Source organism: Emydura macquarii, unplaced genomic scaffold (genome assembly GCF_026122565.2).
Source record: "Emydura macquarii macquarii isolate MOO-44397 ecotype Brisbane River unplaced genomic scaffold, CSIRO-AGI_Emac_v2 contig_2205, whole genome shotgun sequence".
NCBI lineage: Eukaryota > Metazoa > Chordata > Testudines > Chelidae > Emydura > Emydura macquarii.
In genome coordinates, this window is record NW_027132342.1 from 13,264,896 (window position 1) to 13,290,215 (window position 25,320).

Sequence of the window (25,320 nt, forward strand, 5' to 3'; positions counted from 1 at the left end):
AAACACACAGAACACATTGACAGAACTATCTTCCCATGGAATGTTTCTTTCAAAAGGTTTCCATGAGGCAACAGCAGATCCAATTACTGCTGATTTGCAATGGAAACACTGGAGAAGTGTTTACTGCTCCAACACTAATGCTGCATGAGTACTCAGGATTAGGCTTATTGCAATAATAAATACTAAAGGAATTAAGAACCACCAGGCCAAAAAACGAAAACAGAGGTAAAGCCATTTGAATATGACTCAAGTTCCCACTTGGAAACATTCGTTTGGAATTATGTCTGAATCTGCTGTCATGCCACTGGCCAACTATAAACTTAATGCAAGAGATTTATGCTTCCTTTAATAGCCAAAAAGCCTCATTATGCTGCAGGAAAGTGATAAACAGGGGACTCTACTTGAAGGGGCTTAGCTATTAAAGGTTTAACTATTAAATGTTTAGTGGAGCTGGGTCGGTTACTAGACTTACTGTTTAATTATTAAAACAATTCAGTTCATTCTCTTTATAAAATGTAACTCACACTCACAAAAAAGTTAGCAAAGAATAATTAAGCAATCAGAAGTGAAAGGCAGTACACTTCCAGGTGGGTGTTCCTGCTGCATATCTCAGGTGGTGGTGACAGACCTGGATCCCAATGACTTCAATAGCATTATATACATAAGAATCCCCTAGAAATGCATTTGATTGAGGGTCTGATTACCAATATGACATATAATGAAGAAAGGAATGCAAATTAGACTTGGGGAATTTACTGGGCATTATATGCAGGAGTAGGATGTCAATATTAGCCAGTCAGAACATTTAAAATTTCTAAAGCTCTTTCCTAATTACAGTTTAATGACTAAACTATCGCAAGGCATAGTATGTATGTCTAAAGTGCCTATCACTGTAGCATCCAAAGCCCCGATTAGGCAGCAACAAGGTAGATGCAGATAAACCCCTATACCCATGTACTGCCCTATTAAAGTCAACTGGGCTCCATGGGGAGGCAGGAGTCTCTCTCATTAGGTCTCTCATTGCAATAACAAGGCCTAAATATGGATGCAGAAAATTTATCTTCTCACTTGAATCATTACTAGGGAAAAAAGGGCCACATCTTTTAATTTCAAATGTGGCTTTTCATTAAAGATTAAAAAAAGCAATTAGGCAATGTTGTCTAACTAGTCCCATTCCAACTGGCTTCTACCCAGTTTCATAGCTATGATGCAGCATTGCCAACTCTTACAATTTCATCATGAGTCATACAATAAATGAGTGCTCTTCTTAAGAGCCCATTAGCTGAAATCAAAAGGTTGTATGAGAATCTCAATTTTAATTTAAAAAAGGGTTGGAGGCAAAAACCTTGAAAATATGAAGCGAGTGCACCTTAAAAGGTTCAGAAATCAATCTGAAGGCAAATAAAAATAACCTCACTGTGATAGGGGTGGGGGCCATGGCTTATTGGTGACTTTACCTAGTGGTTAGGTAGCCAGGCCTCGACACCCCTCCCTGCCAGTCAGTGCCCCTCACCTGCAACTACTCCACTACTGCAAATTGGTGGCTGGGTCACTGATTAATCATCATCCCCTTTTGGGGAAGGATAGTCCAGAGAAATATATAGGATTCCACATCCTCACAAAGGGCAGGGTCTTCAGCCCTCTCCTGCAGGTGGCTTGCCCTTGCCTCAAAGCTCTCCACATCTCTCTCTCTGAATCCCCTCCTTATTTCAGAGACAAGAGGTGGAAGGGCAGCTTATGCCCACTGTACAGCAAAGGTGTTTGGTCGGGGAGCCCGGACCCTCCCTCTCTACTGGGCTCTGGCCCAGAGCCCTATGAGAGGCAACAGTATCCAGCACCCTGGAATGCCTTCAGGCTGCCTCCTTGGACCACTTCCTACCACTAGTATCCCCTCAACATCTCAAACTCTAACATAAGATACAAAAATGGAATAACTAAACCTTCAGCCTAGCTGGGCTCAGTTGCCAGCCCCTTCCTTGCAGCAATGGCATCTGTGGGATCCTTGCTCAGGAGCTCTCAGAACAGGTCTGTCCTCCTACCCTCTCTGTCCCCAACTGAGCTATCTGGCTCCCTTTTAAGCCCCTCCTCCAGTTGGAGCAGGCTCTGTAGGTGCAGGAGGAGAGGTCACCTGGGCCCAGCACTGCTCCTTAACCCTGTGGTTCCCAACCTTTTTGGCTCAAGGGCCACAGATATGATTCTTACAGCCTTGAGAAGCCACCAGTCTATCAGCTCATACAAAATGAATTGATGTCCACACCATTAAGGACTACAAATCACCACTTACTTAAAGTAAACATTTTGATGCTACTGTGCTCATTTTTAGTCGCTGTTTTACACCTACAAATTACTCATAGTACGTCACACTCTCACAGGCAAAACACTCATGCAGATGAGCGACTGTCACTTACACACTGAAGCACATGGCCTGGCAGCTAAGACACAGTGGGTGGCAAACCGGAAGGCACTGATTTTGAGATTCCTGCCCTTTCTCAAGCATGGTGGGTGCTGGCTGTTCCTCCAGCAGCCCCCTCCCCCCACCATCCACTGCAGCCAGACAGAAGGAGTTCAGCAAGCAGGCTGCCTCCTTACTGATCTCCTGTACCCCTGGCTGCAGCAGGGAAACTGCACGCATCCTATAGCCTCGTGCACTCCACCTGGGTCCCTAGGCAGTGGCTCCCTTCTGCAGTCAGGGGGACAGGAGATCAATACTCCCTTTCCTCTGACTCCAGAAGAGACCCTAGAGCCTATGGAACCAGGCAGAGCGCTTTGCCATGTTCCCTGCTACAGCCAGGGGAAGCAAGTGCTGATCTCCCATCCCCTTGGCTGCAGCAAGGAGCCTGCACCAGTCTTGTAACTGCACGGCAACTTATTCCACCTGGGTCCTGAGGCATCAGCTCCCTTCTGCAGCTAATGGGAGGGGACCAGCAGGCCACTTTGAAACCAGGGCTTTAGGAAGCACTGCCTTAACCCTTCAGTTCTAGTGTGGAGTTTATACATCCCATTATGCCCACATTTAAAAAAAAAAAAAAGTCACAATTTTTTAGGACTAAACTTATGGTTTTTGAATGGTTGGGATTGGCCATACTGATAATGCAATTGTCCAGCTACATTTAGTGCTTGTAAACAACACATCTACTCTTCAAAAATTGTAAGGAAATCCCTTAAACAACTTTTACATCAGAATCCTTTCATAACAGAAACTTTCCACCATCCAAAAGGAAGAGAGAACCCAACTCTTTGTGCCCAGGAGTTCAAAAGGGACTACAAGTGTGCAAATGAACTAGCGTCAGCTGTTTGGTGATTGGTCAAGTTCTCTCTTATATCACAAATTTACCTACCCATCACCATTTCAGTATTCTTAACCGTGTAAGATCTAAGTTGGTCTATCTCCACTGAGTCTAATAGAGCAAGAGAGTTCACACCCCGCCCCCCCGAGTCATTGTTTCATGCTATCGGCAAACTCTGGCAGACATTGAAGCATTACTTACACATGGCTTACATTTGCAGGGTTAACTTGGCAACCATGATCAGAGACTTATTTTAAAAAATTCTTAAGTTCTGCACAATCTGAACATACCACATGGAATATAAGTTACCCCAGTCCTGCAGACTTTGCTCAGGCCATTGACTTTCATGGAAATTTTGCCTTATTGAGAAAGTATAGAATTAGATCATATGATGTTATCACAACTCTCTGACGTGTGTAAATAGCCTTATCCATAGAAAGTACTTTTAGGGTGCCCAACACTGACATGTCCAAGCACACATTCTCACCTGTTTATAACCTTTTTTCTGGCATTGGTTTTCTGGCTTACTCTACTAAATTAACAGCCATTGCCTCTTTCACAGAGGTGCTTTGTTCCATCAGACAGGCCCCTGATAGCTAATACTTGGAAGAAGACTGAAACACTTTAATCAGCAACCATTGTTTCCTCTTGATTTCCCAATATTCCCTGTATTTTTTGCTTTGAAGTTGCAGCTCGGGCTGGAGCTCGGCTGCTGAAACCCATCCCCTCCCGAGGCTTCAGAGCCCGAGTTGCAACATCAAAGCATAGTCTACGCACCTATTTTTAGAGCATTTGAGCGAGCCTTGCTAGCCCCAAGTTTGTCAACCAACACTGGAAGGCACGCACCCACAGACTGGGCAACTATACCCTTTGAAACATTGTGGGTCCCAGAATTCAGCAGACTCACATTTAAATTTTGAGGTTAAATGAAGAAAGACATTTTTCACAAAAATGTATGTCAGTGTTTTAACTTCCCCTCCACCCTCTCTGCCAAGCTTCTCAAACATCAGGACATTTTATGAAACCTCAAACTTCTCTGGACTCTTTCCATCCCAACCTTTGCTCTGAATTCTGCCAAAAGCTTGACACAACGTTTTGGGTGCCAGAGAAACATTTTGGTTAAATATTTTTGAGAGTTGTTTATACATTTGCCACAGAACAAAGAAGAAAATTACTCAATTTAAAAGCACAAAATGTATTGTAAATGTAAATGAATTAGTTAACCCAATGTCAATTTTTGATACTGCAATGTGGGAGACTTGGGCGTAAGCCTGGAAAAAACACAGTTTTCATACTGGTACAACTATTTTGGCTAGGGGTGAGATTTTTTTTTCTTACACCAAAACAGTTACATCTGTACAACTCCTAGTGTGGACGTGGTTAGACCAGTATAAAGATGCTTTATATCAATATAGCTTATTCCCCTTTTTGTACAAGAAGCAAACTATACTCGTATAAGCCTATTTATAACTGTCCACACCGGGGGAAGGGCAGGGTTATACCACTTTAACTATACTGATATAGTTAAAGCAGTACAACTTGTGTGTTAAAATCCCTGTCCAAATCTCTTACTCGTTGAGCGAAAAGGGAGTTCAGGAGCGCGTTGGAAGCAGCATGCTCAGCCCCTGAAGAGTGGAGGGGAACATATGTATCATACTGAGGTAGCGAGTGGCTGCAAAGGGAGTTCCTGCCCAGCAGTCCTTGGTCAGAAAGTTGATGGTGGCAATGCAATTTCAAGGGTATAAAGGGAGAGGGGGGATGAAGGGCAGAGGAAAATCCTCAGGTCTGACAGGGAAGTAGGCATTACACAGGACTCACGCTGCCAACAGAAATATGACGGGCAGATAGAGAGGAGTAAAGTGATTGCTTTCTCCAAATCAACATAACTTATCTTGCAGAACCAGCCAGCGAATGAACAACGGCAGTAATAAAAAGAAAGCAAGCTCTGAAAGGAGATTCCATTCTGTTCCCTAATCAGATGCATTTGACACCAGTTTAATCTCCTGCATGGCAATGGAGAGGAGGATTGTGGATTTATTTATTTATTTTTTTTTTAAATTAAAGCTAGCGGGTTAACATGTCCACACAGTTCCCAGCACTCCCTGTGCTTTTGGATTTTGAGCTACTGAACTTCTTAAGCCCTCATCTGCTTTTAATTTAACTAAAAGCTGCTCTAGTTGATTCCTATTTAAAATAAGAGACAAGGTTACATTACATTTTTATGACTACACACACACACACACACACACGGATTTTTAGTACTGCTTTAACTGCAAATTTCAATGCAATCTTAATTATGGCATTGACATGACACCCCCATAATTGTATATGTAATACTGTATCTGCATACAAACATACATATACTGTAAGCGTATGCACACACACACACACACACACACACACACACACACACACAGATCTTTAAACAGAATCCAGAAATTCCTTAACAGACCTCACTAATTCCTCTTCAGTCCACATGCTTTTGTTCTTTACATCTGATGAATACTCTGTATCAACCACTCGACACATTGATGCTGGGTATATTAAATTTTAGGCAGTATTTAGAAAAAGTAGAGCATGAGGATTTTCATCTTTTCAATTTGTTTTTTCCTTTACTGCCTATCCCTTCTCCTGAGAGGCCTGTCCATCTTCCTAAGGATCCTCACTAATTCCCTCTTTTTCTCCTCTATGAGCCCCTTATGTTGCAAAGACCTGCCTCTGGCTAGGACACACTGCCCTTCCTGGAAATGTGCCAGTTCCCATACTAGAGCAGTATTTCCTTTTCTTGGGCAGCAAGTGACAGAGAATCAAGCCATTGTAGTAAGCTGCTCTCTGTTTTGGGGATAATTTTTAATCCAGTAAATGGGATCCCCTAATTGTTTTGTACTGACATTTGCAACAGTTCTGGCTGATCATATCCAGTTGTGGTAGGTGGAAAAGCCAGCACTTTGTAATATTGATTTGAACTCTGCTAATATTGACATCTACACGGTTACAGGGTTTTAATGACTTGACAGTTCCTAATCCTTGGGCAGGAAAAAGGGCAAACAGGATGTGTGCAGGGGGTGGGAATGGGATGTGTACTTGATGTATGTATGTGTGTATGACTAAAAATTATAGACCCATCTCATTTACATCAATCCAGCAGCTTTGAGGAGTCATTTCCTCCTAAGAGAGTGTGTGCTCAATCCTGCAACCTGTCCTTTTGCACTATGGCTGCCCTTCAGGGAAGGAAGATGAAGAAGGTGCGGCTGCAGAGAGGGACACTGTGCACCCATCGAGAGGTCTCATGCATGCTGTTTGCTGGCTCTGAGGGAACAGATACCAGATAGCCTCTAGTACGGGCACCATGTGGTTAAGTGCCATTGAGTGTTGTCAGCGGTCACGATTTTATTGCCAGTCTTGCAATAGATGGTTGTTTTTCTTAAATCCCCAGCTCCCAATCATGTCACTACATTAAAACCTCAGCTTTCAATTTAAGCACAGAACATTTATAGGCTCGTTGTTGCAGAGAATAGGTCAAAAACATGTAACTGAAAGGCTCCAAAGAACATAAGGCAAATAAAAGCTATTTTATTGTTTGAAAAACGTCATTATTTTTAAATCAGCCTTGGTTTTCTAGGGGCCTGTTTGTGTGGTTTTGGAATAATAGATTTAGCAATACTGTGACAACCACCACCTAACTGTAGGTACCCATATTCAACGACTGTTCTTCTTGAAGTACTCTCATCACAATTTTGAGTTCCTTAAAAAACCCAAAGCAATCAACAGAATGAACAACTACACAATGGTCTAACAAGTGGTTAATCCATGTGATTAGAAAGGATTGCCTATATGACCACACTCCTTTGGCCTATCAGATTCCTCCTTTCAGAATGCCCTTTCTATGCCACTAATTCAAATTCTGATTTAGGAATTTAAGTACAATGAAACTGGAGAGACTTTGTATTATAACTCTGTCTAGGTACTTCATGAGCAATTCCTGACACCATTGCCAGCCCACTCATAACTCCATACCACAGGAGTTTTCCAGAAACATACGTAGAGGAGTTCGTTGAATAATGACACCCTGAAAATAAACCATGCCATGGAAACAAGTGAGCTGGAAAAGAATGTGTATTCAAGACAAACACACCTACCTCTTCAGGGCAGGAAATGATAGGAAAGAGGTGGTGGGAGAGCAACAGGAATGAACTTTACAAATGTACATGAGCCTTCTGGCCTAAACAGTCCTCTTGCTACACCATTCTGTCCCTGTGTGATGCTGTCTGGATTAAGGGTCACCATTTATAATATTATTGATATCAACATTGCAAAATCACAACAAATCTTGCAAAATATGCCATGTAAGGTATCATTGGAAAAGTTATGATTTACTGAATATGATAAGCTCATCTATATGTGTGTATCATCTTTCTATTGTAAGCTATGACTATGTGTGATCTAAAACTTGTGCTGTGGTAGTGGGTTACACTCCCTAGGCGGATTAACATCGGTACTGTTCAGCCTGCTTGATGACTCATCAAGGGCCATCAGCTATACAACAAGCAGAGGGAGAGAAGCCAGGGGCTATGCTGATAAGTCCTCAGGACACGTACAGAAATGCCTGTGAACAGGGAACTCCAAGTGCTTTTCCATGCACATGTGCTGTGGGCTTGTGTTTGAAACAGGCCACATGGCAAAAGGACATACAAGGGCAGCTTGTCTTCATTCCTGCTTCCTACCTCTGGATCAACTACTCTACAACTGAAGCTCTGACAGACCCGTACAAGCACTGGATGTAACCCAGAGGAAGCGTACAAGCCTGAAGATTCCACAATACTGCTGAGAATCTGATATATATGGACTTTGAAATCTTATGTAGGTCTGATTCCTCTGACCATTGAACCTCTCTCATCTAATTTGTTTTTTCTTTTATAATAAATCTTTATATTTAGATACTAAATGATCGGCTAGCAGTGTGGTATTTTGGGTAAGATCCAAATCAATATTGATCTGGTAATGTGACTGACCCTTTGAGGATCAGGAGAACATTTTGGTAAAGGGAACAGAGTTTTAAATAATTTCTCTCTCTACTGGACCTAGTTGCTGATTGGGAGTCAGACTGAAATGCAATAAAGAGGGCTGTGTATTTCTTTTTGGGGCTTCCTGATAACCACTGCAGGGGCAGGTGGGGGAGAGAGAGAGAATCAGAAGCACTTTTGTAACTGGTTGATGAATCTAACTTCAGGGTTAGGCATCAGTTTTGGGAGACTTTGCTCTCCTTTTTGCGGTCTACCCCCACCATGGCATTTTCAGGTAGGTTACCCTGGGCACATATGGGTGTCACCCTACATAGAGCCATTAGCTAACATAAGGGAGGAGGAAGGATGCTTTAGGAAATGTCTGAAGAAAAACTACCCAAAAAGCAGTAGATTTTGTAAGAGAAAAGCTGCACTACCTTTCGTGCTAATCCTCTGTGTTGTTCTCTGACTCATGTTCTCTAGAGTGGTGTGTGCACATACTGCACCAGGCTCTTGTGGAGGTGGGGAGGGGAAGAGAGGAGGCAGCATTTCTAGAAGGCACCAGGTTTCCAGACCACATGCAGGCCACATATTCCTCAGGAAAAAGTGATCCAGCATAGTTTAAGTCATGATTTAAAAAGACAGACAGAATTTTCTGGACCAGGTTCAGTAATCTTAAACAACGGGGACTTCTAAGAGGGCCCCCCACTGCATCCCACCAGCTTTATCTGCTTCAGTATCCTCTCCCTGCCCTGTAAATATCTGGCAGTCCTTTATGCTCAGTCCTATGCCTAGACAGGGGCAATGCTGTACATTTACTGTATTCAGCTGCACTCCCTTGTGGCTGGAGGTCACAGCAGCTGTTGAGCAGAGGAGCATGCTCAGCTGGAGGCATCTTCCTGTAAGGAATTTTGCAGTGGCCCCTTGTGCCATCAGCACCCGCCAAGGCAGCACTGCTTCTCTAAGATCTGGGCTGAGATCCTCCCCACAAACAAGATTAAAAAGGACTTGTGGTTATTGGATTTCATGGGCCCAAAAGGCCAGCTCTAGAAGGGTGTAAGGGAGGAGTATGGAGAAGCCTGAGGAACTGGTGACCTTTAAGAAAAAATCAGCTACTAGCTTTTAACTGTAGGGTTTAGTTTACCTCCACTTACAATAGTTACGTCCTCAAAAGCTCTCAGAAAAGGAAAAAGGACAGGTTCTCCTTTGCATTTCTATGCCCCAAGGATTTTTTTTGGGGAGGGGGGTGGGGGGGAAGAATCAGTAGCAGTACTGTAGGCCATATTTTTTTTCTCGCAGGCCAAGCTCCACAGCATTCACGCACCTGTTGGACTGAGGCACAAGGGGCCAAAGTATTATAATCCACATGGGGTCTCCTTCATGGCAGTTCTAGCCTAGCTTCCTTGAGGGAGGAAGGAGGCCTCAGCTTTCTGTTATTTAAAAAATATTATTTCAGGAGCACCGTGAGAACGCACACCCTCCACACTCAAGAAAAGGCAGCAAATCAAAGGAACCCAACATTTATTATTTTAAAAAAATCTCATGCTTTTTTGGAGACCGACTCATGATTTTCAAACGCTTGGGATTGGCACTACTGAGTCTGAGGTCTTGCATTTTTAAACAGATTAATTCTCGGGTTTAAATGGCTTAGGGCCCTGGGAATGATAAACCAAGACTTCTACCTTTTGGTCAGCACTTGAAGTGTGACTCAGCTTGATAGTAACTGAATGCCATTGTCAGAGAAGGACTCTTAGAAGAAAAATATCTCCATAACACAAAGTGCAATCATAACTGACTCCCTTGTTGGTAGAAAAGCCAAGGATTAAGGCACCCGTTCAGCAAAGCACTTAAGCACAAACTACACTTTAAGCACATGCTTAAGTCTCACTGAAGCCAATTTAATTGCTGAATAGAGACGGGAATATTCATACTCACAGATAAGCACATGCTTAAATGTTTTACTGAATGGAGGCCTAAATGAACATGGAGACTGAATTACTCTTGCAGTGTTAAGAGAAGCCTTTCAGGATCAGGCTTGAGGTACATTGACGGAGCAACGTGGAGACGTTTTCACAGCTGCTGTCTGTTCTGTACCCATTTTGTGGCTAAAGAGACAATTTCAGGCTCTAGGGCTGTCAATCTGGCACCTTTTGCCAACAATAAATTCATTTAAAAATGCTAAAGAAAAAGATTAAATGTACCCTTGGCTGAAAGAGGCTTTAGTCATCCAAATGCAGAGATAAAACCTGTGGCTTCCAATGCCCTGGCTTAGTGACTGTGCTGATTGCGCCAACATTCAAGAGGAGAAAGGAGTCTTTCGATGCAGATGTTACACTGGAAGAGCTAAATTCCCTAAATACTGCTAATAAGAGAATTACATTTGGGTAATGGAACTGCGCATATGGTGGGAAGTTTCTGGCACTGCTGAACTTCTCCAGTTGCAGTTGGAACATAAATACCCTCATCCCCCAAATAATAATGATTCTGTAACATAACCCTGCTTTGGGTCAGGACTAGAATCCTCATGGTTACAGATGATCTGTGGTCCTGGCTCTTTCACTACTCCATATCGCTCTCTTTTCTCCTTTCTGCTTCCAGAACTCTGTCGATTTTCTACCACCACCTTCTCTCTCTTTTTGTTTCCAGGATCTTGCCATTGGGGTTAATCAGTCACTAAGGGCAATAAAGTAAGAGTAATTTTATGGGCAGGTTTAAATATATAGCATATATGTGTGCCCTGAAATGGATCATACAGCATATATCCTAATAGATCACTCAATAAATCAGTATCAGGGTTTAAGTCGAAGAACACGCAAAAAGCAAATTAAGAAGGAAATAAAGAGGATCCTTGTGGTTGAATTAATTAATGGATTTGAGAGGATGGAAGCCAGGGAACAGAACTGGAGAGTATACACTCATATCAGTACTGCTTGCCATTCTTTTCTCATATTCATCAACTCTAGGCAATGAATGAAGCGTCTGTCTTCTCAATGTCTGTGGGGATAAATTTAGCTGAAGGGAGTGGATGGGGGAAGGGAAGGCATGGAGGTCAGATAGTTCATTTCCATAGTAAACAACTTGAGAACCTGACCTGTTTCCATGCAAGTGTAAGAACTCAAGGAGGACTGGAAACTCTCAGAGCTGCTAAAGGGGGTATGACCAGACTAGATAGCACACAGTCAGCTGCTGAGACAGAGAAAGACTGTTCTGCTTTCAACACTATCACCCTGATGTAAATAAATGAGATTATGACTTACCAAAAAACATCAGGCTCCCCTCTCTGCTTCCCTCAAAAGTAGCCAATGAGGCTTATTAAAGAATGAAGATGTAATATAGACAGAAAACAGAGGGAGAAACAAAGGGGCAAACGCCTCAGATTCAAATCAAATCCCATTTCTGGGCATCCTAGAAGAATAAATGTGGCTGCGTCTCATGCCACAGAAATGAGCACCGCCAGCAAAACCATTGAAATGTCTCATTTCTGACACTTTTGCAAATGTGTTAAACATTTAGATGTTTCACTTCAATGCTTTCCACTGTTAAAAGAGAGGCTATTTTATTGTTACAGGTAAAATCTGGTATCGCTATTAAAACAAACATTTTTCCTGAGAAAAGGTAAGTTTTTGCCCAGGCAAATAATGTGTGGAAATTTACAGTGTGATCCAATGGTGAGCTGGGGAAAAAAACTTCTGGATAATTACCCATGAACAAGCACACACCACAGCCCAAGCAGCTTAAGAAGAGCCACAACACTTCGCTTTTGATCAGCGTATAGTTTACTCAGACCAGCTGTGGACCCTTGCTTCACCGTATCATTCCAGCATGGTAAAGTGGGATGCCTGATGTGCTCATCTGTACCCAGAGTCCTCTTCCAGTTTTGTAATATTGCTACAGTCTGAGGTCTGGGCCAAGGATTGTATGCACATAGTTCTTTTCTGGGTGCTTCCTAGGCCAGGACTGTGGAAGATGTTCTCTCTTCTGGGCTTCACAACTTTCTTGTATTTATTATCAGAAAGGACAAAACAAAGTGTTCCATGATGGTTTAGGCCAGGGGGTCATACGGAAGGAAGAGAGGAGGGAGGGAAGGGAGTGAAGAATGAAAAAAGAAGTAGTGGGTGAGAAACAATGGAATCCCAGAAGAGATGAGTAAAAGTTGAAGAACAAAGAGTTAGAGTCTGAATGGATAAGTGCTCCTCTCTTGGCCTGATTAATACACACAGGGGCCTGAGGCCAAATTCAAGGACTGCCTGCTACAATGCAACTTCTGTATTTCCCTTGTTAGACAATGATCAAACTGATGATCACTTTTGCATTCAAGGTCCAGGGAAGTAGGGTGCAACTCACAGTCTGTTACTCTTAGGCACACTTGCTATATATGGGGAGGAAGCAGCCTGCTTTCTGGTCACTGTTATTGAACCTTCCTCTCAATCAAATCATTCATTTTCTGGAGTAATGCCGCAGTTGTTCCATTTATTATTATTAGACAGGGATTCTCACTGGGTTAACGCTCAGTGCCGCGATGCTAGCAGGCAGCAGTTCCTGTCAGTGGAAGCCCTGATAGCCATTGCAATGAAGGCACTTTCCCCCACATGCATACCTGATTATTACTTGCGCTCCTTCGCATCCAAGGGTCCTATGCCCAAACCTGAACACACCACCAAAGTAAGGGGCTGGCTGATGGGTTGGATGTGGTTCACAGAAGTTCCTTAGAGCTGTTATAAGCCCCACGGTAGCCATTGCTCCTAGTCTATCCAATCAGGGAAACAGCAGTGCCAAGACTCCATTTCCAAGGCTGAATTAAGGCACAGGCAACCTATGCATACGCCAAGGCCCAATTTGTGGATAGGGCCCAACCTGAGTGGTGCTGTGACCCCATCCACAAGGTCACAACACCACACCCTAAAATTGTCCTTGCCGCCCCTCGTCATGACAGAGGCGGTGGGGGCAAACCCGAGAGAGTAGGGGGGCAGCCAGCACTGCTCCTCCTCAATCGTTGCCATGGGGCCAGTTCCTGCACCAGGGCTCCCCCACAGGGACTGCCCAGTCTTGTCCCCACTTCTAGCAGCCAGTGTTGCCTCTGCTCCACCCACAGGATTCGCTTAGCAATAGCGTCAAGAGCTGCTACAAGTACTGGAAGCTGTGGTGAGTGCCTGCCTGGGGAAGCCCAGGCAGGAGAGGAGCCATGGTGGGGGTGGGGGACATGAGCGAGTTTTGCCTAGGGCCCAGTGATGGGTTAATCTGTCCCTGTCCATTTCAGCCAGTGGGCTCCCACCAGATGGGTACTGGAGACAGTTCCGCTCCAAGGAGCTCATATGTAATTCTGTACGAGGGGGAGGAATGGAAAGGAAGGCAAGGAGAAAGATGCTAGATTTGAGGTTTTTGGGAGAAGGGAAATGGGAGATTAAGGGAATGATTGGGAGGCCTGTGGTGGAGAGGCAGCTACTCCCTGCAAATGGAAGGGGCACATGGATAGGAAGGGAAGTACTGAGACTTAGCAGGGGAGGGGAGACAGCTGGCTCCAGACTGAGAAGAGGGTCTTGGGGGTTCCCACCTGCTTCCAGGACTGCTCCAGCCCCTCTGTGTCCTCTCTCACCTTTCTCCCGCCCCAGGCATGTGAGAATTTCACAGAGGCACTAGGCCCTCTTGGTCATGGTTTCTCCTCCCCTAGCATGAGGGGTAAACTTGGGCCTGGGCTCTAGGACCCTATAAAGGCGGGAGGGTCCCAGAGCTCAGGCTGTAGCCAGAGCCTGAACATCAACACCACAATTAAACAGCCCTTTATCTTGAGTCCCATGAGCCCGAGACAGCTGGCACGGGCCAGCTGTGGGTTTTTAATTAGTGTAGACATATCTGTAGGGACACACAAAGCAGCAATACTAGAAAAGGCACAGTAGGGAACAATCCTGCAAAGAGGACTGGATGGCCCAAAAGATTATTTTCATCTCTGGCTTCTCTAATTCTGTGAAACAAACAAGCCTTAAAATTCCTTCTTCGCACCTCTCTCCTCCTAACTGAGGTCCACAGACACCTACAGGTAGGATCTCAGTTATCTACATGAACTCTTTGCTGCAAAGGGTTTCAATGACCACTGACCTGTTCCACTCGGATTTCAAATTCTCCATTCACCTTCTTCCCCTGGAAATACTTGGCCCTGAGGGAGGGAGGGAGAGAGAGGGACACAGTTAAAAAGGCTGCAGTTCATGGTTTATTTATTTATAGTCAGCTACTGTTTTGCTGCTGTCTTCCCCTTTTTGTCGAAGCATTTCCAGATGGCTCACAACATGTTCTTACTAATTCCTCTTTTCCCTTCGACTTTCTGTTCTCCAAGAGGAATCTGCCAAGCCAGATGAAAAAAAAAATCAAATGGGAAATTTCCTTTAAGGGTTAGGTGGTTTGTTTGTTTGTTTTTTAAGACAGAAAAAATAATTATTTCCCAGCACCTTACAGAGCAACAGTAATAATCAATGGCAAGACCAGTTTATATGTATTCTCTATCCTGGGGACAGAGGCTGTGGACAGAGGGAGGCCAAATCCATCATGTAACAAAGAATCAAAGTTAGTTTCCTCTAACACTGAACAAGGAACTTTATGAGCATAATGAAAACTGTATCAAGCCTCTCTTTCTCTCTCTCTGCTTCACTGTAGAGCTTGTCCTAGAAAATTTCCGAGCCCCATCTTGCCTGGCTTCATGCAACTGACTTAAAGAAACAGTATATATAGCCTCAAAATGTCAATAAGGATAGATTTCTTCAAAATTGTAAAACCAGATTGGCATCAGAATCACTGAAAAAAAGCATTTCTCATATACCTCTCTCTCATCTCTGCTAATAGCCATCATCTTTGAATATACAACAGTGGAAAAGAGAAGGGTGTTACTGCTCACTAAAGGGAGGGACTGATAGTGCAGTGAGAACCACATATAGGGCAGGTACATGCTGTTTAAGCCATTCTTTTGTACTCAGGTTTTAGACCACTCCCATCATGGGAGTTAGTTTTTGTTAGAGACTTCCTGATCAGCTCTATTTTCTAATCAGAAAACAGTGTTTCATCAAAATCAACATTGTTTCTGGAGAAATATTTACTTAGAAATTTTTTTTTTTTTAAATAGTCATCTAAGAAAATTTCAGGAACCCCTCCACCCCAAAATACTTGTTTCCATTTAAAAATAGTGGTGGGGGGTTCCCCCAATTGTATTACTGTTTCCCAATGTTTGCCGGTTGGAAAACAGCAAAGTATAGGAAACAGTTAAAATATTGGAAGCGTTTGTTTCTTTCTGACAAAAAGTAACTTTCAACACTTATCTAGCTGACAAAAGTTTGGACAGAAAATGAAGGAAAGCTGGGGGAGAGGGGAGAGCAAGTGTCCCCCGCACACAAACACCTTTTTAATGTTTAAAAAAAAACCAACCTCATTTTTAATTTCATTACCTCTTGTTCCATTGCAATGTGTGACTGGGGAGGAGAGGAAATGGGGCTGGGGGGAGGGGGGAGGAAGTTTAACAAACAACCCACAAAGCTACCCAGTCTTAACGAAACAAACTGTCATTAAAGTCTAAACAAAACATTTGTTTTGTTTTGAAATGATTTTAAACAAAATGAACATTTTCATTTTGTTTAAAATATTCCCACAAATTTTTTTCAAAAAGATTTCCAGCCAGGGTATCTCAGGCCTATATCAAGCTCCCTCTGGCAAAAAGCCTATCCAGCAGCACAAAGTTTACCTTAACTATCAACGGAAGTTAGGTTGGGACAGTACGTTCACCAGGTGTGACTAATGCAACAGGCTCTTACAAATTCAGACCAAAGAAAAATGCAGGACTTTAGCTATCCCTAAGCCTCCTTGAGTTAATGAGAGTTGGATGAAAAAAAGCCACACCAGATGCCATCGCTCTGGCAACAACAGGTATTGCGAGTGCACTTAATTTCATCCTGGTTCTAGAGATATTACTGGGTCTAACGATATTCCCCATTTTAATGTGTAGAGAATATCTCAGGAACCAGCAGTCTCAAAAACCAGAGTAAAACTGGTTTGAAGTAACTGGTTTGAAGTTTGAGGCATGGTATTCAATGGGACAAGCATTTTTTTTTTTTTAAAACAGATCACAGTGCATATACATGACCCACATTTATGAAAAACTTCCTCCTTCTGATGACCTTCCACTCTGCTGACCTGCAGGTTCCTAACTTGTAGGACCAAAGCAGCGCCAACTCAAAATTAAGGGTGATCATCCACACACTCTTTCATCTAGGACAGATGGAGCAATGAGGCTTCCACTGCTTAGTCCAGGAAATTAGTCTTCACAGTAAAAATTATAAAACCCGCTCCCCACTGCTACAATACAGACTCTGTTCCCAGACAATCATGTATGGGGGCACCACCACCACGAGGACACAGAGCATAAGAACAAGGCATCTGGATTAAGACACAGTGGGACCTTTGTTTCTGGACCCCATTTTCCACATGGCCTGGCTCATTCCAGGGACTCCGCTCACATTTTGTAATGAGATGATACATCTTTCAAAGCAGACCCAGAAGGGCTAAGCTGCTGTAGAGGTGTCTGAAGGCTACAGGTGCTAAATAATTCAGAGATAAACCTTTTGCTCTGCACACTATTCCAACACTGCACAGGGGAAGACAAACACCAGCTGCAAACATGCTCGGAAACTGATTCAATGGTGTTTTTAATTTACACTTGGCGTTTCTGAGCCCTTGGGAAGTAGAGGCCACCATCCTGATCAGAAAAGAGATATCCGTCTCACCCTTGAGCCCCTGAAGTGTCAACCAAGCAGAAATTAATTGTACTATGGAAGTACCTGTAAACCACATTTGTGGTCAGAGCACCATTGCACTAGATCCCGCACCAATACACAGCATGAAACAGGCCCTAGCCAACAAGGCTTACAACGGACTAAAGGTGGGAGAAAGGAGGTGGTATCCCCATTTGGCAGATGGGGAACTCAGTTAGGGAGCAAGGGCCATTTTTCAAAAGCAATCACGACCAAGCAGGTCCCACTGCAAACAATGGGAGATGCTAAGTGTTGCCCTCCTTTGCAAGTCCAGTCATAAAAGTGATTTGCTTAAGGTCACACAAGGAGCCTGACATACAGCCAGGATTTGAACCCGGATCTTGAGCCCCAATACCACGTTTTAACCATAAGACCCATCACAGGGCTTCCTTTGGTGCCTCAGCAATGCCACTTCTTGTCTTATGAGCAATGCAAGAAATCTTTCATCACCTTAGAGGCTGCCCGGGCTGCCCTTACAGTGTTCCCAACATACTGGCTTGAGAGATCAAGACAGGAATTATCTAAATCATTCTGCCTCCCTTCCACCCCGTGTCAGCATGGATTACTGACCATTGGTCTAATTTTCTAGTCCTTTATAATAAAGCATGCGGGATGTTGATAGAGTCAGATTGCTGCATTATAATTAGGCTATGCAGGGTGTAGGTTGGGTGGTTTGGTTTCTGATCTCAGTAAATTAGCATGTAAACAGATATTTTGGATGGAAAGAATTGTAGCTTCATGCTAGCAGAACAAACCCTAGGGAGGATTTACAATACTAAAACATTTAAATGCAGCAGCTCTCACAGGGGGAAAAGGAAGTGCTATAATAGCTCAGTAGATCCTCTCTGCTTTTAAAAGAAATTCCCTTTAGTGCATCCCTTCTTTGTGATTAGTGAGCTGCACACTTTTGGAAAGCAATATATTTCCTGGGTAAAAAGGCAGTAGAGAAACAAAAAAGCCCTCTGCTCCAGCCCCAGTGAGATTAAAATATCACTGGCAGCCCTGTAATGGTAGAAAACTCAGATGCCTCCTCTCATAAATCCATTTAGAAAAAAAAGTAAAAGCTTGCTTTTCAGAGCTGCTCTAAAGTATCCAAGAATCCACCCCGTGACTGTGGCTGGGGGGAAATGGGTGCTCTGTTTCCAGGCTGATACACACACAGCACTTCCTTTCTGGGGACCAGAAGAAAAGGCCTGGTTTTGAAAAGCATCAGCTCTCTGGTCCCTGTGCTATACATGAAAAGAGCATTTCATGAGAAGCCAGAGTGTAGCACTTGGGTTCCTATGTTCTCATGAAGCTTTTATCAGAGTAAGTCTACAAAAATGGCTCCAAAGAAGCCTGCTTACACAGTAGCATAATCACCTCTCAGCCTCCTAAACATCAAGGGCCCATTGACACAGACTCTAAAGGGAGGCAGCTTGCACCTTGCCTTATTCAGGGGCTGCAGGTGCCCACATGGCTCCCACTGCTGACAAATTGTGTCCCTGCTCTAATGGCCTTTTGCCAGGGCTCCAGGGGAGGGAATGCAAGGGAATTCCCTGGAGGCTGCACTTGTCCAGTGGCCCCTCTGTACTGGCCTTTATGAATCCAGTATCTTAATCACATAGGGGCCATGGCACAACAATGGACTCAGCCCCCAGTTGTATAGTGGAGACTTCCAAAAGCAGCAGTAAAGGGCCAAAATGTATAGGGGTCATTTTTTCTTAGGAGTCTACATGACATTATAGTTAACTCACTAAAAATGAGCTACAGCTGGCAATTTCCTTTCTCCCATGAAAGAACAATACATACACATTTAGCTTTACCAGATTACTTTTGTTTTTATATTAAAACAATTCCAAAGATGCATTTGGTGTTCACTTCATCAACCAGTCAATATGCTCAAAAACTGGAATCCTGGATGTGCTTTCCCTCCAGGGCTTGTCTCTTCCTCATTTTTTTCCCTTCCTTGTTGCTTTTATGTCCTGGAGAAAAGGCACTCATAAGAACTACTTCAGTGAGCACTGCCGCGGTAGCCACAGGATTCAGGGTGTATACCCTGAAAACATTCTGGATGTGGACGGCAGCATCCCACTGTCTACTTACGCGGCATGCAATAGCATGAATAAGAATGTTGCAGGGGGAAGAGGAGATCAGCAATTTGAAAGCATGAAGCTGTTTCAAAAGGACAGTTGGCTGAAGGAGTGGGGTTACGTCCCATTTTGCAGCCTGTAGGAAGGACAGTATTTTGTATTAAATATATTTTATGGGACGACTTCATGCTATTTCCCAAAACGGCTACTGAGTTAAATAATTCCCAAGGACAAGAAGAGATCAAGGAAATGTGCCTCAAGGCATCTTGCAAGAGACCTTACTGGAGTTACTGTAGGAAATATCCCTGTGATCTCTTGCAGCATGTCTGGAAGTAACTCAGACATCATCTCAGATTTCCACCTGCAGAAAAGCCACACTCCCATCGCAGCTGGAGTCAACAGAACCATTGCTGGCTGCATTTCGAGTTGAAGGCTAAAAGGTTTGAGAGCTAAAAGCAGCAGCCCATGTGTGGGGAGCAGAATCATTATCAGGCAGAAATATCCCAGCATGGCAGCCTGAGCTAGCCTGGATGTTACCTTTTCATTTAATTCAAAACAAGTATTATTTCTGAACTAAAAAACAGAGAGAGAGAAGCCTGAACTATTGATCTTACTTTGTTCGCTTGACAGAGTGTGATTTTTGTCATGAAACAAAGTCCGTCTTGGTTACATTTTCTTCCCATATCCTGGATGAGTGAGTTGGTGATGTTGCTCTTTCAACGGACCAGAAAAGAGGTTTGTGATGGGGACGAAGAACACCAAGAGCCTGAATCCCACAGCTATCTGCATGAATTCATGCACATACAGGACCATTGTGTTAGACGTATGCTTAGCCTAGGAGATTTGTTTGAAGATCAGTTTGGCTCTTCCTTCCCTGGAAATTGGACTGTGTGAGGGGAGGGGAGGGTTTCACAGCCCCAAGCAACAGAATTCAGATGGGACCGAGGAGGGAGTGTCACCATGTTATATCAGCAAATTCCTGGTAGTCTTTCCACTAGCTTCAGTGGGGTTTGGATCAGGCTCCTAATAGCACCCAAACCAATAAACTAAGCCTAGCTTTATTAGCTGCCCATTTCTTCTCACTACAGATTCAGGCTGTATTTATCCTCTCAGCCTGTAGTAGGGGTCTTGCATCACATGTTCAGAACCACAGTGGGAGAAGAACAGAAGGAGGGAGAAAAAGTAAAAATGGAAGGGAGAAAAGAGCAAGAGCAGGAGAAGGAGCGAGGTGAATCAAATAGAAGACCAAAAGGATTAAATTATGGAATCACCCAATTCTTTTCTTTGACATCTAAATACAAACAAAGATCCCTCTCGAGTCTTTTGGGAATCAAAGCATGTAATTTCCTCCAAGATCAACCTAGAAAATGCCAGGCTGCAACCCTCTTGATTGGATGAGGATGGACCTCACGGAGCAAGGTTAGCCACTCAAAGAACTCCCTGTGTCAAAGAGCCCGGGGGCCTGGGTGATGCACAAGGCCCTCACTGTATGTCTGCATTGTCTCCTTCATAAAAGGGGCTGGGACCAGGAAAAAAGGAGACAGTTTCCAAGATACTAGCATGCAGGCTGCGGAATGCCCAGACACCACTCCAGCCCCTATTACAATACAAAGGGAGTCGGGGTGCATTTTGGTTGGTTTGCTTTTTTAATAGATAAAAAATGAGCAAGGCTTTCCCCTCTCCCGACCAGCTTCCAACTTCTCCCTGATTAGAAATTTCCACCTGCAAATGGTATAGATTTCAAAGTTGGTCAATAGTTGATCTCACAAAGCCTTGTGTGATAGGGAGGAAATGGTTACCCCAGGAGTAAGAACCTTGAGACAATCAGGTTGGTTCTACACACCTGCTGCAATCTAGAGATCTATACATATCATTTAGGGATAGAATGGATTTTATTGTTTAATATTTACTGTGCAGTAACACCTAGTGGCCCCTACTGAGATCAGGGCCCATCCATGCTAGGTGCTCTACAAACACATCAGAAGAGATGGACCACACCTTGAAAAGCTGACAATTTAAACAGACAAAACAGAATGGGAGAAAGGAAGAATTATCATCCCTATTTTACAGATAGGGAATGGAGGCAGAGAGAGGTTAAGTGACTTGCCCAGGTCATACAGGGAGTCAGTGGGAGAGAGAGGAAAAGATCTCCCATATCCCAAGCTGGTGTCTTAACCACAAGACCATCCTTTCCTGTATATTGTAAAATAATCCCTTTGACATTTTTATCTTCAGGGTTCATAGTGATTAGCAGCAGTTCAGCAACACAAGATGGGTCCAGGCTGCTGCGATACGAAAACATTAGAGCCTTATAATCACAAACAAGCCATCATAGCCGCCTGCAAAAATGAGTCTGTCAATGGACCTCCATCCACATCAGATCATCCTCAACCCCCTGGAAGAGCATAACATCTCTCTAAGGGGTTTGTATAGCACCCATCCCTGTAGAAGCTGAGCACTTCCAAAAAACCTCCCCCCACGCCACAATAAATGAAGACTCCTGCAATTCTGTCTGCCTCCTGCATCACTTACTGCTAGTGAATCACGGCTAACTAGAGACCATGGAGTTCAAGAGAAAATGTGTCAGTTATTAACTTATCCTACACTTGATCTTTGTTTTTTTCCAAGGCTGTAAGTACATGAAGGGTGCCTTGGTTGAAGGTCTGATGCTCCCCAGTCTTCTCTCCCTGTCCTGTCCCCAAGGGCCGGCATCACAGCCATCTTTCTTCTAGCCACAGAAAACTGATAGGCCCCCTTCCGAGCTGCTCCTTAAAGCAGTTTGGAGCTGCTGTAACAGGTGAGACAGCAAGTTTATTTCACATACTATTTTTAAAAATTGTATATTACTAGCAAGTTTCCTTGTTGCTAAATCTAAATGGCAGAGACTGGAGCTGTTTGGAGGGGGTGTCATTTTGTAAGGGTTCATGTAATACTGTATTCCACTTTTGCTTTGAATGGAAATGCACCTCCAGCCACTTTGAGTGTTATTTTGGTTCCCTTGTTCCTAACTCAAAAACAAAACTCAGCCAAAGCTGTTGAGTTTTAGGCAGAAATGATAAAAAGCGCCCGAGGTTCATTTGAAGGTCACCAGAAGGTTCACAAACTTTGAGAAACCTGGCTGAGTTTCTTAGGTTTGCCCAGGTCTAAGCTAAACACTCTGAGGTTAAATACTGTATATTTAAAGGGACTCAGGTAAAATAATTAAGGCCCCAAATTTGACTTGCATTAGCATATTTGTAATCTGGTAGGGAATATTTGCTAGATTCCTAGTATCTATTTTTGCAATACTACTAATTCTTTACATTTCTGTATCACCTTTCAACCAGGAGCACTGGACCCCAAGTTGCTTTACACATGCAATACAGAAATATAGACACATGATGGTGATAATTAAAAAATTGCATTATCACATAATTCTGCAATTTATTATGTACATTTGACAGTCTCACCTGCACTCTGCTCACTATTCCATTACCCAGGGCCCAAGCATAATTTTTTCGGGCCCAGTACAAACTTGTAACACGGTGCCCCCTACACACATACACCACAATCACTCATCCCATACATACAATCTCATGAGCCATGAAATATTTTTTCTTCATGGTAATGGGAGTTGCAGCCTGGGCCAGGCCCCCCAGAGCCTCTTTACCTCGGTAAAGTGTATCCTTTTCTCCCCCTATGTGAGGGTCCTGCCATTACCTCTGGGACCACTGCTATTCAAAACCTCTATGCAATATTGAAATAGCTACTCTTTATTGATATAGTATACATGCACATACAGATATGATTCCTATTCTCCCCAAAGTGGAATTTTGTCTCCAAATTACATGTGGGATAAGGTGCAAGAAAAGAAATATTTAGAGCTGGTTATAGTTGGTCAAATAATGAAAACACAGATTTGCAGATATATTTGTGAATATAAATATCCTTTGTTATCTGAGAGTATTCAAATGACAGCTGCTTAGTTATGAACTACTCACAATTTGTAATTCTCATGAATTCATATTTGAAGGCCCTTATTTGCTATTCTCAATTCACTATTTGTTATTCTCCTGTTAGAAAATTTAGGACATCCAATCAGGGAACACCAACAAAGCCTTGCAAATTAAGCAACCAATTTCTAAGCTTGAGTTCCAAATATTAGCAATAGACACTTAGTAAATAATCTGTAGGCCACCGATTGTTTACTCATGACATTCACAGACTGTTTCTAAACAGTAAATATATTTATTAAAAAAAGAAAAAAGGGAACTAGTTTGCAAAGTGGCAGGATTTATCAAACTTAATATTAAGTTATTATTTAACCACTTGTAGTGCCAGATCAGTAACACATTTAAGGTTCAATATCCCATAGATCAGGACTAGAAATTGATTTTTTAGTCCAGGAAACTGGAACTGGTAATTTCCTCTTCCTAATGGGATTCAGCACTTTATTCCGAGCCCTGAAAGCCTTATTTTGTAAAGAAATGTTATTTTGGAGTTTAAGAGGGTGCCGTTATGAATAAATCATAATTTCTCTCCCTGTCAGAGTCCAGGAGTTTGGCACCATTGTGTTACGACAGCCTGGCTTTAGAGATGGAGGGAAATGAAAAACAATTCGATTTTGTAACACTCCCATTGTCCTTAGTGGCTTTGTCCTGTGAAATACGGCACAAATTCTTGATGGGGTGGAAGGATTTTAAGCAAGAAAAAAAGCAATTTGGATAGTATTGGAATAACTTAGAATGAGGACAACACACACCGATTGTTCTGAAAAGTGACATCGGATAGTTAGCAAATACAAGGGAGCAGAGGCCTTGTTACTACTGCTGGCCCCAAAAACAATGTTTTAACTGCACGTTATTAATGGGCTAATTAGGCACGCATGCACATTTCCAAAACAAGCTGTTTAAACTAAACATTAGGGCAGGGAAGTGAGGAAAACTTCACGGATAACTGGAGTTAATGCAGTTCTCAATCTTGTTTCATCTTTGGAAAAAAACATTCCAGCAAGAGGATGATTTTATTTAACACTGCTCTATGCAAGGAAGTTGCCAGAGGTGGGGCACTTTCCTCCTGGATGAGGTCATGGTCCTGGATTTAGCTGATTTGTGGTAACATGGAGTTCTGCCACTCCATTTCCTCATGCACGTGTGAGAGAGAGAAAGAACTCCCATTCCCTGGCAACAAATGCAGGTGTGACATGGAGGTTGCAGGGTCTCTAAAAATGCCTCTCCAAGGGCAGAAGATGCTTCCAAAGAGGCTGCTTGCCTAGCTCAAGTGAGGCTGTTCGCCTAGAAATAAAACTGTGTGATGCATGGCTGGGACAGGGACCATCAGTGAAAAAAAATCAGAATGGAATTTTCCCCAATGTGGATGGAGATCCAGTGACAGATTCTTTTTTGCAGGTGGCCATTATGGATAGTTTGTCAAAACACAGAGTATAAGGCACAACACAGCTAGAGTCTGCTCCTGTCTTCAGCAGAGTAAAGATACACTTTGTGACATGCTAGAAGGGCACTTTGGAGAAAAATAAAAGCTCTTAGGAAAAATGTTGTCACCATCTCAAAGAGAGAGTTGGGTCATTTCCCTGCCTCTGATAGAATTCACTTCTCTTTTGCTACTGATATCACATCCCTGCCAGAGTTAATTGTGTTATGTAGGACTCCAATTATTTCAACAGCAAATATTCTGCCTTTGAAACAGGCCAGGGTACACGAAATGTCAGGTATTAACAAGGGTTTGCAGAAGAAGATAGCTATTGATTCCAATAACAGGTCTACACACCCTCCATGGCATCACAATTCAATGCTGTGCTGTAGTATCAGTAGACTTAGTAGAGTTTTAAAGAAACAAAATGATACTGGTTTCCAATTAAGAGCACTTAACATACTTAGGCTGAAAGCTCTTTGCAGCAGGGACTGTTTTTGTTTTGTGTTTACATACAGCCTAGCACAACAGGAACCCCAGTCAGGGACCAGGATTCCGAGGTGCTCTGCAGTACAAATAAATAAGTTGCCTGTCCAGCCATATATCCACCTTCTGGAGTTGGAAGATTTTTTTTTTTTTTTTAAAGGGAAATCAGATGACAGATTCCCCAGTCTCTCACCCTTCTTGTCTGCAAACAAACGAGGCCTCATTACATAGGTTTGTCACAGGTTATGGGGGAAGCTTTGTGGAAGTCCCATGTTAA

General features: G+C 43.1%; 1 protein-coding gene across 1 annotated transcript in view; it reads right to left on the reverse strand.

Annotated features, from left to right (window-relative positions):
- SYN3 (synapsin III) overlaps positions 1 to 25,320 on the reverse strand; it is a 299,108-nt gene that overhangs the window by 195,223 nt on the left and 78,565 nt on the right. Inside the window, exon 5 of the mRNA XM_067559393.1 lies at positions 14,384 to 14,441. Coding sequence (XP_067415494.1) covers positions 14,384 to 14,441 — 58 coding nt within the window. The remainder of the gene's footprint in view (positions 1 to 14,383; positions 14,442 to 25,320) is intronic.